The 16,050-nt window shown below is 39.6% G+C and overlaps 1 protein-coding gene across 8 annotated transcripts in view; it reads left to right on the top strand.

Annotated features, from left to right (window-relative positions):
- The window catches only part of TGFBRAP1 (transforming growth factor beta receptor associated protein 1), a 41,049-nt gene that overhangs the window by 4,227 nt on the left and 20,772 nt on the right, over positions 1-16,050 (top strand). For all 8 annotated transcript variants that reach the window (XR_008575387.1, XM_054812588.1, XM_054812584.1 and 5 more), the window contains 2 exons: positions 9,219-9,413; positions 10,389-10,543. Coding sequence is in view for 7 of the 8 variants with exons in the window: in XM_054812588.1 (XP_054668563.1) it covers positions 9,219-9,413; positions 10,389-10,543 (350 nt within the window). In the remaining variant the exon portion in view is untranslated. The remainder of the gene's footprint in view (positions 1-9,218; positions 9,414-10,388; positions 10,544-16,050) is intronic.

The raw sequence follows: 16,050 nt of genomic DNA, 5'->3' as shown, positions 1-16,050 counted from the left end.
ATTTTTTCCTTGGTTGCTATTGAGAGGAGTTCATACGAAGTTCCATTGTAACAGATTCTCAAGTAGGTATGTTCCACTAACATTTCTTACTAGCACTGTAATGTAAGTAAACTGTATCCTAACTCCTGTAGAAGTAAACTCTGTCCTAACTGTAGATGATGTCAGATACCATACAGTTTTTATGTTCCCATTTGCTTAATTTTTAATAGTATTTTCAGCTCTGTATTACAGAAAATTATAGCTTAAGTATTGCAAAACCAAAGTTAGAGCATGTGAAATAATGCTCTTTTCTAATAGACAGATGATTGAAAGGACTACTGCTGCTGTACTCTAAATCAGCAATATGCTGTGAGGACCTGTTTTTGGAAAAGCTGCAATATCCCAGAGCTGACAGACCATAGGCTGAGTGCTTTCGTGCTGTTTTCCATCTGACTCTCCATTTAGGAAATGCAGTTTATGTACCTTCCCTGACACATTAGGAATAGCATGACACAAAGATCGCAGATATTTAGATCTTTAATTCAGGGGTCTGCATGGGTTTTGGGTTTTTAATATAAATTCCAAAGAAAAGCAAGAGTGCAATCAGTTGTTTATATTGAAGTTTGGTCTTGTGGCTAGAATGTGAGGTGTACCTCAACTCACTAGTTTTTCTTGAAAGAAGTAGACTCATTGGAATACCAGTTAATGCAAATTAAAGATGTTCCAAGACGTTTTTTGAGACATAAGGCTTTTCTAAGTCATCTTGGTTGCCCACTTCTCATTAAAACTATTAGTTGCTTTAAATGTTGACATGTATTTGTGGACATTAACCGTTTTAGTAGTGCTATGAAAGTTAAAATATGTGAATTGACTGTCTGAAAGTATTCCCTTTTGATGTGTTTCTAAGGAGATTTCATTCTTACTTTAATCTTTATTTATCTTTTTAGGAATGTCAAACCAGATTCTGTTCAGTTGGTTCATTTCTTTTTTGATTTAAGAATAGATACACTTTCAAAAGCATAATTGTATTTAGTCAGAAAGCAGAATTTTATTAAGTCCAACTTTTGCTCTTATCTGGTGTCCTGGAAGAGGGCTATACTATAAGGCCTTTACTCACAAAATCCAACATCCTTGTGTAAATAGATTGTTCTGGGGTTAAAATATCAGATATGTGATATCTTAAGCAAATGCACTTCTGCGGCTCTAAAAGTACTATAAACTTACCTTTTTTCCCCATAATACAGCTTGTACTAGCTCAGGCACCTTACAAAGACTGCTATGGATTATGTAGTTTTTCCTTGCCTAATTCATCTTGTGGTTTGGGTTTTTTTTAATCATGTGTTCTCTATTCCCTTCCCACTGTTGTTTTGATTAGTAGTATCCATCTTGCTGTTCTTCCTTGGTAAAATTCTTTGTGTCTTTAACACTAGCGTCTTTGAAGTTGTGAAGATGGTTGATCACCTTTATAATATATAAGCATTATATATCTTGGCATTTGAGGTAGGCCTCTGCTGTAAAGTGAATGGACTTGAAAAGGCTTGATGTAAATCTTCAATTCTAATTTTGGTTTGCTTTTGTATGTCTTATTGGTTAAGACATGCTTGTTTGACATTTGGTAGAGCACCTATGCTAAAAATCATCCTCTTTTGCTGAGGTGGATATATTCTGCATTAATATATTTGGCTTTATAGTGTTTGAAGTGACATTTATCTAGATTAATTTGTTTTTGAGTTAAGACTGAAATTTAGAATGGCAGAAAGCAACTGCTTAAAATGGTAATCATAAAGTAAAACATCTTTGAGTTTCTTGGGTATGTAACCTTTCTCTTTACCTGGACTCTGCATTTAAAACTGATTGTTAGAATTGTTGATAGTTGATCCGTAGACTTAGCTGTTTGGTACTTTGGCTCTACTTGCAGTTAGTATATAGCTCATTCTTTCAAAGGGAGGAGGAACTTAATTTCTGATGTATCTTCATTCTGTCCAGTAATTAGTTCATTCAGAATTGAAAATCAGTTCTTTCTGATTATGTATGAAACTATGGTTACCAAAATTCAGCTTTTCATTTCATGAAGCTCTTGTTGCATGTTTCTGTGGTGGGTTGACCCTGGCTGGGGGCCAGGTGCCCACCAGAGCTGCTCTGTCACTTCCCTCATTCACTAGGCAGGGGAGAAGAAGTACAACAAAAAGCTTATGGGTCGAGATAAGGACAGGGAGAGATCACTCACTAATTATCATCGCGAGCAAAACAGACTGAACTTAGAGAGGAGATTCATCTAATTTATTACTAAGCAAAACAGAGTAGAGGAATGAGAAATAAAATCAAATCTTAAAACACCTCCCCCCACCCCTCCCATCTTCCCCGGCTCGACTTCACTCCTGGCTTCAACCTCCTCCCCCCCCGCCCCCCGCCCAGCAGCATAGGGGGGACGGGGAATGGGGGTTATGGTCAGTTCATCACATGTTGTCTCTGCTGCTTCTTCATCCTCAGTGGGAGGACTCGTCTCATTCCCCTGCTCCAGTATGGAGTCCCTCTCACAGGAGACAGCCCTTCACAAACTTCTCCAATGTGAGTCTCCCACAGGGTGCAGACCTTCAGGAGCAGACTGCTCCAGCGTGGGTTCCCCATGGGGTCACAAGTCCTGCCAGCAAACCTGCCCTGGCGTGGGCTCCTCTCTCCACAGGTCCTGCCAGGAGCTTGCTCCAGCACGGGCTTCCCATGGGCCGCAGCCTCCTTCAGGTGCCTCCACCTGCTCCGGCGTGGGGTCCTCCACGGGCTGCAGGTGAAATCTCTACACCCCCTCATCCTTCCTCCATGGGCTGCAGGGGGACAGCCTGCTTCACCATGGCCTTCACCACAGGCTGCGAGGGGATCTCTGCTCTGGTGCCTGGAGCACCTCCTCCCCCTCCTTCTGCACTGACCTGGGTGTCTGCAGAGTTTCTCACATCTTCTCACTTCTCTCTCTGGCTGCAAAAGCTCTCCCTAACTGGTTTTTTTTTTTTCCTTCTTAAATATGTTATCACAGAGGCGCTGATTGGCTTGGCCTTGGCTAGCGGCGGGTCCGTCTTGGAGCCGGCTGGCATTGGCTCTATCAGACACGGGAAGCTTCTAGCAGCTTCTCACAGAAGCCACCCCTGTAGACCCGCCTCCACCCCCCCCCCCTACCAAAACCTTGCCATGCAAACCCAACACAGTTTCTAATCAGATTTCCTGCCATACAGAGGCTTTAGGTTTTAAAATCAAAGCAAACAGTTCTTGCATATTGGTACAGGGCACGCTTCCTAGCACCAGCTGGAGCAACTACCCCGAGACATCAGAGGCCTCCGCTCGGGCCGAGATCCCAAAGGACGATGCAGCTTTTCAGACCTTGAGCTGAAGGGAGCGCCTGGTGCCTTTTGCTGAGGCTAGGACAGAAGGAAATTTTGTCCTTGCCTGCAGGAGATGTGTGCTTGGTTGAGGATTTGTGTTGCCAAGTAAAGGAGATGCAGGACGAGGTCAGCAGAGTGCACAGCATCAGAGATGACAAAAAGGAAATTGAATCTTCTCCAGCACCCGGGCATGAGCCTGAACCCCCAACTGTACTGAGGGAAGGGCAGGCTGAATCTCTGCTTGTTCTGTGATGGGAAAGGCTGGAAACTTGTGACTTGTAAAAGGAAGAACTCTCCTCTTCTGTCTGCAGATCTGCATCTGTAGAATGTGTTCAGTGCTGTGGTAGCAGATAAAAAGCAGGAAGCTCTGTCCAAGAAATCATCTGAGCCTGTACAATGCAGTAGCATCCGGAGGAATTAACGAGTAACAGTAGTGGGAAACTCCCTCGTATTGGAGATGGAGGTTTTCTCATCGATCTTGCTGGTGAGGAAGAACAGCTTGAGGAGGAGTGGGTGGATCGTGCAAGTCACCAACTGGTTGCACAGCTTGTGGTGACAAGGGATTTGGCTTTTATGACTATGGATCCCTATTTAAGGAAGAGATGGGATCTACCAGGCCAAGTGAGGCAAAAGTGGTTTTGCCAACAGGCTGACCAACCTGATGAGGAGGATTTAAACTGGGACTGGTGATTGTAGGCTGAGTTGGCAAACTCAGGATGCAGGATCATGTGGATGACAGACTTTGTAATCACCAGACAGGGCTGAAGAGGCCGTGCTTCAGGCATATGCACACAAAGAAGTGTGTATGAAACAACAGTGAAAGGTCTCTTACTTTTTCTAGGAAATCAGCACAGCTATGTGTTAACAGCTGAGGTGGGGGGTTACCCGTTACATGAGAGCAGCAGGAAGGTGTGTTGTGCCTTGGGACAAAGGGGGATGCAGCTGAGAGTTTATGGGTTAGGGTTAGAGGGTGGGCTAACATGGGTGACACTGTGGTGAGTGTCTACTACAGACTGCCTTATCAGGAAGATGTTGTAGGTAAGGCCTTCTTCAGATAACAGGAAGAAGCCTACATTTGCAGGCCCTGGTTCTCAGGGGGCACTTGAACCACTCCAGTACCTGCTAGAAGGGCAGGACAGCAGGGCACAAGCAGTGCTGGAGATTTCTGGAGTGCATTGGTGTTAACTTCTTGACTCTTAGATGACTGAGGAGCTGATGAGAGGATGTGCTCTGTTGAACCTGTTTAGGAATGTGAATGTCAGGGAAGCAGCCTTGCTGCAGGTTCTGTGAGATGGTGAAGTTCAGGATCCTGAGAGAGGGGAACAAGGCAAAAAGACCACAAGCCTGGAGAACAGCAGACTTTGGTTTGTTCAGGATCCTACTTAAAAGAATCACAGGGGTTTATGGTCCTGGAGAGAAGGAGTGCCTCCTCCAAGTTCAAGAATGGTCCATCCCAATGAGCAGGAAAACAAGCAAAGGCAGCAGGAGGCCAACATTAATGAACAAGTAGCTCTTGACTAAAGTCAAATATGAAAAGGAAGCAAATGAGGTGAAAGCAGTGCCAGGTGACCTGGAAGGAATATAGAGAGACTGTCCAAGCATGTGGGGATGGGGTTAGAGAGGCCAGAGTCCATCTGGCATTGATTCTGCTGAGCACCATGAAGGGCAACAAAAAGAGCTTCTACAAGCATATCGGCAGCAAAGGAAGGCTAATGGATGCCCACTACTAAATGGGGTGGGGGCCCTGGTGCCAAAGGACATGGAAAAGGCCAAGGTGCTTAATGCCTTCTTTACCTCAGTCATTACTGGTATGACCTTCCTTCAGGAATCCTCAGCCCCTAGGACCAGTGGGAAAATGTGGAGCAACAAAAACCTGCCCTCAGTAGAGCGGAATCAGATTATGGGACATTTAAATAAACTGGACAGACAATGCATGGGACCTGATGGGGATGCACCCATGAATGCTTGAGGGTGGTGGTCAGTGTCATTGCAAGGCCACTCTTGATTATCTTTGAAAGGTCATGATGATCAGGGGATGTTCCTCAGGACTGGAAGAAAACAAATGTCTTCGTTCCCATGTTAGGTGAGCAAGAGAAAGGATCCAGGGAAATACAGGCTGGCCAGCCTTACCTTGATCCCCAGAAAGGTGATGGAGATGTCCTTGTGGGCAAAGACATGAAGAATGAACTAGAGAAACAGTGAGGTGGATTGAAAGCCTGGCTGAAAGGTTTGTAGTGAGCAGCACAGAGTCCAGCTGGAGGCCAGTCACTAGTTGTGTACCCTAGGGGGCCAATAGTGATGTCAATACTAACATTTTCATTAACAACTTGGATGGTGGGGCAGAGTGCACCTTCAGCAAGTTTGCAGATGATACAAAAGTCAGAGGAGTGGCTGATACCATTCAGAGGGACCTTGACAGGCTGGAGAAATGAGCTGACAGGAACCTCATGAAGTTCAACAAAGGGAAATGTCAAGTTCTGCACCTAGGGAGGGGCAGCCCTGTGCACCAGTACAGACTGGAGGCTGACTGGCTGGAAAGCAGCTTTGCAGAGAGGGACCTGGGAGCTCCGGTGGGCAAAGTGACCATGAGCCAACAATGTGCCCTTGTGGCAAAGTCCAACAGCCTACAGGGCTGCATTTAGTGGTGGACTTGGTACTGTTAGGTTAACAGTTGGACTTGATGATCTTAAGGGGTTTTTTCCAACCTAAATGATTCTATTGGGGAAAAGTGCTGCCAGCAGGTTGAGAGGCAGTTTTTCCTCTCGGTCCTAGTGAGACCAGGTTTGGAGTGCTGGGTCCTGTTCTGGCTTCCTTGGAATGGCATGGACATACTGGAGTAAATCCACTGAAGGACCAGAAAGACAGCTAATTGATTGGAGCACCTCATATGTGGAGAGACTGAGAACACTGTGACTGTTCAGTCTGAAGAAGAAAATGCTTGCAGAGATCTTACCAACATGGAGGCATGTAAAGAAGACAGAGTCAGACTGCTTAGTGACATTGTATCCAGAGAAAGGGTAAGAGGCAGTTGGTACAAACTGAAATGCAGGAAATTCTACGTAAACATAAGAAAACAAATTCCTCATTGTGATGATGGTCAAACCAGGAAACAGGTCTTGGTGAGGATGTGAAGTCTCTGTTCTTAACGATACGCAAAGCCTGACTGGGCAAGGTCTTGAGCAACCTGTTCTAGTTGACCCTACTTTGAGCAGGGAAGTTGGACTAGACAGTCTCCAGAGGTCCCTTCCTGCTTCAACTTTTCTATGACTGATGAGAAAAAAAAAATAATTACCTAATTTCAGTTTATTCCTTTTCCAGAATAAACTCTTCTCAGTGGTGCATAGTTTGAACAGTTGCATAGTGATTGAGTAGACTACAAATGGAGTTGGAGAACTGAGCCTTATAACAAGCGCACGGGTACCAAGCAGAATGATTCAGACAAAGTTATACGGTGCCTTTTCTCATAGCTGATGACACTGCATAAAGCAGGGGGTAGTCAACAGTAACCAGCCTGTTCCTTTCTTGTTTTCACCCACTCCTAGTGTTCCTCATGCTGTGAACTTTTAGAACCAAAGGTTTTCATATTCCTTTTTAAAGAAGTAGTAACTAATAAAGCAATTTTGTTTCAATTTTTACAGATATTTTTACTAAGAAGCTTTTTGGATTAAAACAAAGAAACAAAAGCTACAGTCTATTGCACAAAGTAACCTGATCTAAGTTGGTCCCACTTTGAGTGTGTGTGGGGGGCTGGACTGGATATCCTTCAGAAATCCATTCTGATTTAAATTATGCTGTGATTCTGTCAATTTCTAGATCTCTTGGTGCTGAAAACAGTGTAGCTGTGTTTTGGGTAATTCTTGTAACCTTTGGATAGAGTATGCATTTTTAATATGGAATTGATTACTCGCTTCATCTCAGTTTCATCAAACACATGCCTGTGCTATAAAAAGGCCATGGTTTCTGACTGTAGTTGTCATGTTTATTGTTATCCTGAGAGTTGGATGAAGACAGCAAATGCAACATTCTACCACAGAAGCCATAGCTATTGAGGGCAGAGGATGTAAAGAAACATTGACTTGGAAAAGTAATGTGCATTGCTCTGCATACCCTTTCACTTCCATGAAGGGTTTTTTAAAATTACCTAAAAAAGAGCTCTGTCATTTTAATAAAACAAAAAAGTTTTTATAAATTTTTTGAAAATGTCAGAGAAACAGAAAATACTAAGAATTAATGTTTCAAATATAATTAGTCCTGAGCTTACTACTGGTTAGTATGTATTTAACTCAAGTTTTCTCCCACTTTTTTGAAATGGGATTATAGCACAGAGTAACAACTGGAAGGCATTAAAAATGGTTATTGCGATTTGCCTGGCATAGAATTCCACTTCTGATCCATGAGAATATCAAGATCTATAGAGGAAATTGGGAATTATATATTATGAAAAACAAAAAAGTATTTTCTGTAAGGTGCTCTGATCAAAAAGCTGATCATTATAGTGAAAAAGCAAATAGCGTTTGCTAATAGTTAGATGCAAGATTTTAATTTTATGTTGCACCCTTAGTCATGGGAAAGGGCTGATCATTTCAAAGCTGCTGTAAAGGATCCAGAAGCTTAATCTCTACACTACAGTTCTGTAAAAACCTACAACCTGTTTTCCTTTTTTTTTTTTTTCTCTCTCTCCCCTCCCCTCCCACCCAAGATGGTCCTCCTACCCAGCTACCCTTACCTCACTATCCTCTGTTTGGAAGAGATTTTATAAATTGAATAACATGATCTTTTAATCTCCTCTGTCCCTTAGAGCTCAGACTTATTCTACCAGCTGTCAAGTGGCTCGTTCCTGCCAAAGAACAATTTTCATGGGCGGGTCTTTTTAATGGCATGAGAACACTGGGTTTAAGGGGTATGCATTCAGATTTAGAACAGAAGTTTACATCATGCTTCAGTATGGCTCAGCTGGCAAAGAATTACTGAACTAGGTCTGAAAATTTTGACTGGAGTTTTTCTTCAACTAATGTCTCAGGAAGAACTGGGGAATACCAAGTAGCATAAATAGAACAGTGGCATGTGGTCCAAAAGCAAGTCAAACTTCTATTAAGCTAGGAGAAGGAGGGAGGAGAAAAGATAGTGGCAAAGAAAAACACAAATTAACTGAAGACTTAATATGGTTATTTTGAAGACAGCATAGGAGATATCATTGGGATATTAAAAAAGTCTTTAGTCTGTGCTTGGCTTTTGGGAAAATATGCTTTATTTGCAGCCTCTGCATTTTTTTTTTTCAAATCATTGAATACACAGATGCCTCACAGGATGCAACTCCTCCCAAGTAGCTCGACCCTTGTTCTGTGAAAATTTTGCTGTAGCAAAAGTAAAGAAGTATAAGTAAATGGTTGTCTGTTGACTAAAATGCTCTTTAGACGTTTGTCACTACAAGGAACAAACATGTCTGTATTGCCAGATAGGTCAGGCAGCCCAGGTCTGTGGCTCCTACTAAGATAGTTTTGTTTGAACGCTGGGTCTCACTAAATCCTAATGTTTTGAAATGAATTCAAACTACATGGCATAATTCTTATTTAAAAAAAAAAATCTGAAACTTACTGAACTTGAATAATTCTTGCTAGTTTCTTTCAGTATTCCTCTCTTTTCAGCTTCTGGGGTTATCTGTTTCTGTGGTGAAGGAGAAAGGAAAAAAAAAAAAAGAACTGAACTAACCAACAGGTCTGTAAGGTCCAGGGAAGTGTGATGCGCTGTCATACCACCTGCTACTGCATCTGTTCTTCTGAGACTTTTTATTTCTGTATGCATGCTTCGTATGAGGAAAACAACAGTCTTGAACTAGCATGAGCCTCAAGCTTTGTTTTTCCCTTTTTGTAGGCATGTTTGCAACTGTAGATGGCATTTCACAGCGTGCCCCTGTGCACTGGTCAGAGAATGTGATTGGAGCAGCTTTGTGCTTCCCTTACGTGGTTGCTCTCGATGATGAGTTCATTACCGTGCACAGCATGTTGGACCAGCAGCAAAAGCAAACCCTGCCTTTTAAAGAAGGTCACATTCTACAGGATTTTGAAGGTATTAAAAAGGACACTTTTTTGCATCAGTAATTCTGAAACAGCCACCACTGTGGTCACAGTCACTTCAGTGTGCTTTTTAAACAAAATATCTAGCAAGCACATTAAGCGTTGAAACTTTTATTACAAATGCTTTCCTGAATAGATTCCTGCAGACTATGTTAAGAAAACTTTAGTCATCCAAAACTCCATGTTTCTAACAAACTGTATGCTCATTAAATGTGCTCTAATTGTCAAGTTAATTGTCTGTGGGGTTAGAGCTTTTTCCTGTAACTTAATTTCTTTCAAAGGAGCAATGTTAATTTAATGTGATGAGTCAGTAATTGTGAGCTACAGGTATTTGTCCAGTGGCTATCCTGACAAAGTTCTAACATCTTAAAAATTGTTATTTTGTATTCCTTTCTAAAATATCCGTGTAAGAGGTTTAAAAGGGGACATTTCATAAAGAATTGTTAAATAAAAAATACAAAAAATTCTTTTGATGTATTCTTCAATTAAGAACACCTCAGTGTGGAATACATTGCACTGATATTTTTTTCCAGGAAAGCTACAAACTCTAGCACTACAAACTGTATGTTACTGTGCTACTTCTCACGTACAGCTTAAAATTTTCTAATGTAAGCCCGTGGAAATATCTGGCTGTTAAAAGTCCTTATTCTCTGGAATCTGGACAATAGTTTCAGTGGTGGCCTTTACAGCTTAGCTCATCATGAGAGATTATAGCCAGTTTCACTTAATCAGTGTGGAACAAAATCTGCTGTAAATAAATAAATTTACCATTATCTCTGTCTTTCTGAGCTGTAATTTACAGGTAAACTATGCTATCTAGTGAATATGGTAACAATAAAGATGAGGTTTAGAACTTTAACACTGTTTAGGTTCTTGTATCTTAAATAGTAAATCTTAAAAGTTCATTTCTGAAATGTGTTTTTTCTGTAGAGAATGTGAACTGAATATGTCTGTTTACTCTGTCCAGGAAAGGTGATTGTTGCTACTAATAAGGGAGTGTATATCTTGGTGCCACTACCTTTGGAAAAACAGATTCAGGATCTTCTAGCTAGCCACAGAGTGGAAGAAGCCCTTGTTCTGGCAAAAGGAGCTAGAAGGAATATTCCAAAAGAGAAATTTCAGGTCTGTCTTTCCTTTAATTTTCATGAAAATATAAATTTCACAGCGGGGCTGTGTATACCAATGGTCAAGTGACTAGAGAAGGTGGGGGAGGAATCTACATTGAAGAGAAATCTAATACTTTTTATGGTTTCCGCCTGAGGAAATAGATGTGCTGCTGAATTGACTTGTGGTTGTAAAGGCTGTGATGTTAGCAGGGTCGATTGCTGTTGTTCTGCTGGTTTTTTGGAGTTGTTTTTTTCAAGTGTCTAACTTGAAAAAATTGAAACAAAACTGAAAAACTAGTGATAGCAAATCCACTGCAATGCTTCCTTAGTACTAGGTTCAGTTATTATTTGCTATTGCTATTCAAAAAAGTATACTTTATTTCAAATCAGAATTTTTAGGTTTTACTTTTTTTATCAGAGATTCTCACCATATCCTAAACTCCACAGTAGTACAACTTTGAAGTTAAGTGATGGGAAATCTAAAGCAAATATGTCCTGCTTCCAAACTTACACAAGTAGTACTTGTACTGGTGTGTAGCTGAATATATAAGATTTTTGTGTGACAAAGTATCTTAGTAACTCATTGATTAGAGTGTTGATTAGAGATTTGTACTCATTTCCTTCTACCTCTGGTTTATATTACATCTTCTACTGTATTTATTTCTATTTGTCATTGAGAAACTGAAACTTGGAAAAAGTAGCATGAAATCTCTACTCACCAAGTAGGTGAATGACTCTTTGACTTGATTTCTTTCCTTTTTAAAAGCAAAGTTTGATCTGTAACCTGCAGAAAATCTGGTTTGTTTCTTTTAATATACTTTGGAGCATTTTGTTGCCATTAAAATAGTATCTGTTGCATTACTTTCGGTTTGTTTAGGAAGATGTAAAGTTTGGAACATGACTGTGGAAATTACAGAATTGCAGTAGTCCAAAATGATTCATTCTGTCAGGATATTTTTTTTTCATTATTTAAAAAAAAATCAAGAAATTTCTAATTCCTCATCATTTAAATTTTGGTCAAGGCACTTGAAAAACAGTCATTAAATGAAATGAAACTGGTATCAGCTTTCATTTTGATCCTTACCTCCTCCATTGAATGAACAGCTGGGAGGCTGCTGGAAGTAAAAAAGCTTGGCCAGAGAAGTGTTTCCATTCTTTTGCTAAGGTACAACTATCTGGAAGTACTTGAACATGAAAAGTATTTAGGCATATACAGAGTTCAGTTTCCAACACATTTTGCTTTGCATCTGCACTTCCATCTTTTCCTTTGCAATCTGTTTAAAGAAGCAAACCAAAATCCTGCTGTGACGACAGGATGCGTGATCTAATCAACATCTTCTATGTATGATGACCTCTAATTCTCCAATTATCTTTCCAGTTTATGTAGATTTAGTGTGGGAGATGTCTTTCTGTGGTTTGCCACAGGATGAACTGCAATTAATTTTCTAAAATACATGATTAAGAATCTTACTCCTCCTAAATTTTCTTGCATTTAGGATTTTTCTGTCTTTAGGATAAGTTACTTTCTGTTCATACTTACCTTATGTGCACAGAATTTCTGTCTTCCCGAAATTACTGTTTCCAAGAATGATGTAAGTTTTTTCTAACTTAATGTGCTTTTAAGGATGTTCAGTTACTTCCAGTCAATGCTACAGCTGAAAAACAGAAAACATGACTTTCAAGCAAAATAGCCTGTTCTAGTTCTGGGCTGTATTTGCAAACTGATATTAACCAGCTTAAACTGATGGAGTCTCCTACTGACTCATATTAAAATGACTCAACTTGGCCTAGTTGTTGAGATGTTAATCCAATTTTTCAGACCTTATCTGTAGTTGGAAATGTAACGTGTTGAGCTTGCTTTCTTTTGCGCCTCTGATACTTAACGCTGTCATTACAGGTTTGTTACAAGCACATCGGACTTTCTTTTACAGTAGTCTCACATAATATAAATCAAATGAAGTTCAACTAATTTACATGCCTTACCATGTGTCTTTTGCAGCATTTCTTTGGCGTACTTTAACTGATCACATTGTCGCTTCTTTCTAACTCCTGTCTAAGAGAGATCTTCAGATAACAGATATTAGATAGATAATAGGTATCTTCTAATAGATATCTTCAGATGTCTGTTTTGCAAGCTTTACTGATTCCTGAGTAGCTGACACTTTCAAGGCCTTATTTTGCCATTTTATACAAGCAGGGGAAGGAATGCATAGGTTTGGCATGAAGACACTTGATCCAGTCACTATAATTTATCCATACAGAAGAGTGATAGTAATTGTCTGCTACATGTAGTATAGTGCCCCCTTTTCCACATACTACTTTAATTTCTGCAGTTTGCAATGGCTGTTACCACTTTATGTGTGACTTGAACTCAGTCACACCATTGTAAGACAGTTCTTGACGACATACATTTTTTTCTCCTACGGTTCAATACTGCAGTGTCATTGCATGCACGCACAGGTTCATGCTCTCTTTCTTTATATCAGCAGTATTATATCAGCATAAATACATGTGGAATGATAGTGGGATTGAAACAGTAAAGTACTGTACTCTCAGAATTCTTTGTACAGCCAATACTTAGTTATTTGCATCAGTAGCTCTAACCTGTTATTTAACCCGTGGTCCCTGCAGACTGCAAATTTTTCTCTGCCATATTAGATGAAAATTCCTTTGTCATTGGGCATCGAGAATTACTGCTAGATAAAAACCACTAAGCAAAAGTGTTGCAAAGAGATGGCTTTGCTGGATATAATTTTTTGGTAGAAGAATACAAAGGCCTTTCTACCATGCTACCATGAAATGACTGAATACTACTTATTAATTTTTCAGGACAGCTGAAGTTTGCAGAAATCATGGTTGATGGTAGTGAAGACCTTGGTTAGATTGACATACATCTTGCATAGGTATCTCTCTTTTTTCTTTTTTTTTTTTTTAATTCTCATTTCTTTTTAGTTTCAAAAAAACATATTAACTGCACTCAAACTTGACCAAAAACCACAGTGACTTTCTAGAAAAAATCTTTTTGGCAATCTAGTTGGTAATTCTGACCATTTTAGAAAGCATTTTTCTAGCAGTTGAGAGAAGGCTTTACTATAGCTATCACAGCTTCAGCAGTCATCTTTCTGTTTTCTAGCACTCTTTCAGATATGAATTAATACAAATCTCATTTCATGTTTTTGTAGCTAGTTTTTTTAATGTGAATTCAGTCAACAATATAGCGTTTGCCTAAAACACTTCAGGTCCTATGGTGGTTCTTCAAAAATGATCTGGGAATAAACAATGTGTTGAATTTTGACTGGGTGTAACTTAGTACGTTTTTAAAAGAAGCCTATTGTGGCAAATGGGTCTGGAAGAACTCAAGATGTGTTTTCTGTCATAAACAAAAGTTAACTCTATATGGTTGGGATATAGGTCTAGCCCATTTTTAAAACCCTGTGAGAAAGAGAGAGTATTATATTTTCCAATGTTTCCATAATCTTTACCACAGGACATCTTAATGTCTACTGTTTATCTTGTTCACTAAAAGTCAACCTGAGTACTCCCTATCCTATCACTGCATCTTCAAAAAGCTGGGAAAGTGTCTGTCTGTAGACATTCTACATCTTTCTTTGTTGCATGGCTTTAAGGGACAAGTGAAGATATGTCAACATTTAAATGAAAATGAATACCACTTAATCAGTTCAAATTTAAAACTGATTCCTTGGGCCTGTACATACACCATCAACAAGTTCTTTTCGACTTCTAGTTGAAAAGATTGCAGTACAGACTAAGCTGTACAATTAAAGCAGTATTTTCAGTGTCTTGGATCAATTCAAACTTAATATCAATATTCTAATTCACTAAATACGTAAATGTTAGTGGTCGCTCCATTGCACAGATTGAAACCAGACTTCAAAAAAACACCTCTACTTTTGATACTAATTTCTTTAGCAGGGTGAGGAATGTTTGTACTTCAACCCTTCCTGGAAAGTCTGAGGCTAGATTTTGAAGTTTTTCTGGTGCCACAAGATGCAGATAGTTGCAGATTGAAATCCTTTACCAACATCCTTAAGAATATGACCAGATGGGTATTCATCAGTTCACAGATTACCATTTATTGGTGTAATAACACAATTGTAAATCCAAAATACTTTGGATGTTTTGTGAATTAATCACCTGAGGTAGTTTTACTTTATTACTGCAATTAAATTCCCTTTTAGCTTTAGCTAACTATTTTGAATTAGTACACGTGGATGTAAAGCATAGTAACATTAACTAATGTAAAGATGTCATGAAGTATTGGTCTTTTATATTGTTACTTTTGTCTGGAAAGGTGTGCCAGATAGCATTTCCCTCTGGTTCCCCTTCTCTCCCCCACACTGGAGAGGCAAGAAAAGTCTCACAATGTTACAAATAAATAGGTTTTAATGGCTTGCTAATGATCAAGATTAAGTATTTCCTTAAGATAATCCATTAGTGAAGCATGCACAGACTAAATGGACTTAAGCCAAGCTTTTCTCTTGGTAAATCCACAATCTTTAATCAGGGTGAAAAATCACCCATTAGAATATCAGTCTATCCTACTTGAGGCCTGACACTCTCTAGCAATTCCTGCCTGGAATGCATGCTGAATGTCTTGGAGTTTCTCTGAGTATTTTCATTGAAAATGGGAGTCTATTATTAACAGCAGCATTCATGTACACTGTTAAACGTTAGAAAGCTGTATATTCATGAGAAAGTTGAAGGGAAAAACGGAGAGCATGCGGATGTAGCTAGATGTATTTGCAAAATACCAGTGTTGTCACAAATGGTGGATGCTTTGCAGAGCACAGTTTAGGTTCCTTGCTTTTAGTAATTCTCTTTTGCTGTTGGAAATATTCTGGGCCCAAGAGTGTCATTTAGTCTGGTGGTAATTAATTGACCATTCAGATTAAATACCTAGCATTTAAAGTAGTTTTATGTTCTTCTGGTGAACTTCTTGTAAACTTTCTTCTGTCTAGGCATGATCTTAAGATTAAAACTTCATAACACATAGGTTTTTCATATGGTTTACTTGTGCCTCTCTTCTTAACTATATTTTTATGTGCATTGCATAATGTACTGCATATTGGATAAATTGAACTGCCTTGGAAGTATCTTTATTCAACAACAACAAAAAAACTGGCAGAAGGTCAGAAATGTGGTCATCATATGGGGATCAGACTATAAGAATCAGCAGCAAGGTTGCTCGAGAAGTGAGGTGAGACGGGGAGAAAGTTGGCTGCATGTGGTCAAGTGGGACCCTTGAGTTTAAATCTGAATTACTGGGAACTTCAAAGGTGACCGTTGACCCTTTCCTTTGCAAGTACATGAGCAAAAACTTGAGGCAAGTCAGACTGATGTCAGATAAGTCATTATTTGAATAAGAAAACTTAAACTTGCTATTTGTTGACTTTGCTTTTAGTAAGTACTCCTGACTAGTGTTGTGTTCACACACTTTTGTGTAAGAAACTGAGTCTGGGCAGCAGATTCAGTATATTCAGGTACATAGAATTTAAAATGTAG

The sequence above is a fragment of the Grus americana genome, chromosome 1, assembly GCF_028858705.1.
Source record: "Grus americana isolate bGruAme1 chromosome 1, bGruAme1.mat, whole genome shotgun sequence".
Lineage (NCBI taxonomy): Eukaryota > Metazoa > Chordata > Aves > Gruiformes > Gruidae > Grus > Grus americana.
This window is presented reverse-complemented; position numbering and strand designations above follow the sequence as displayed.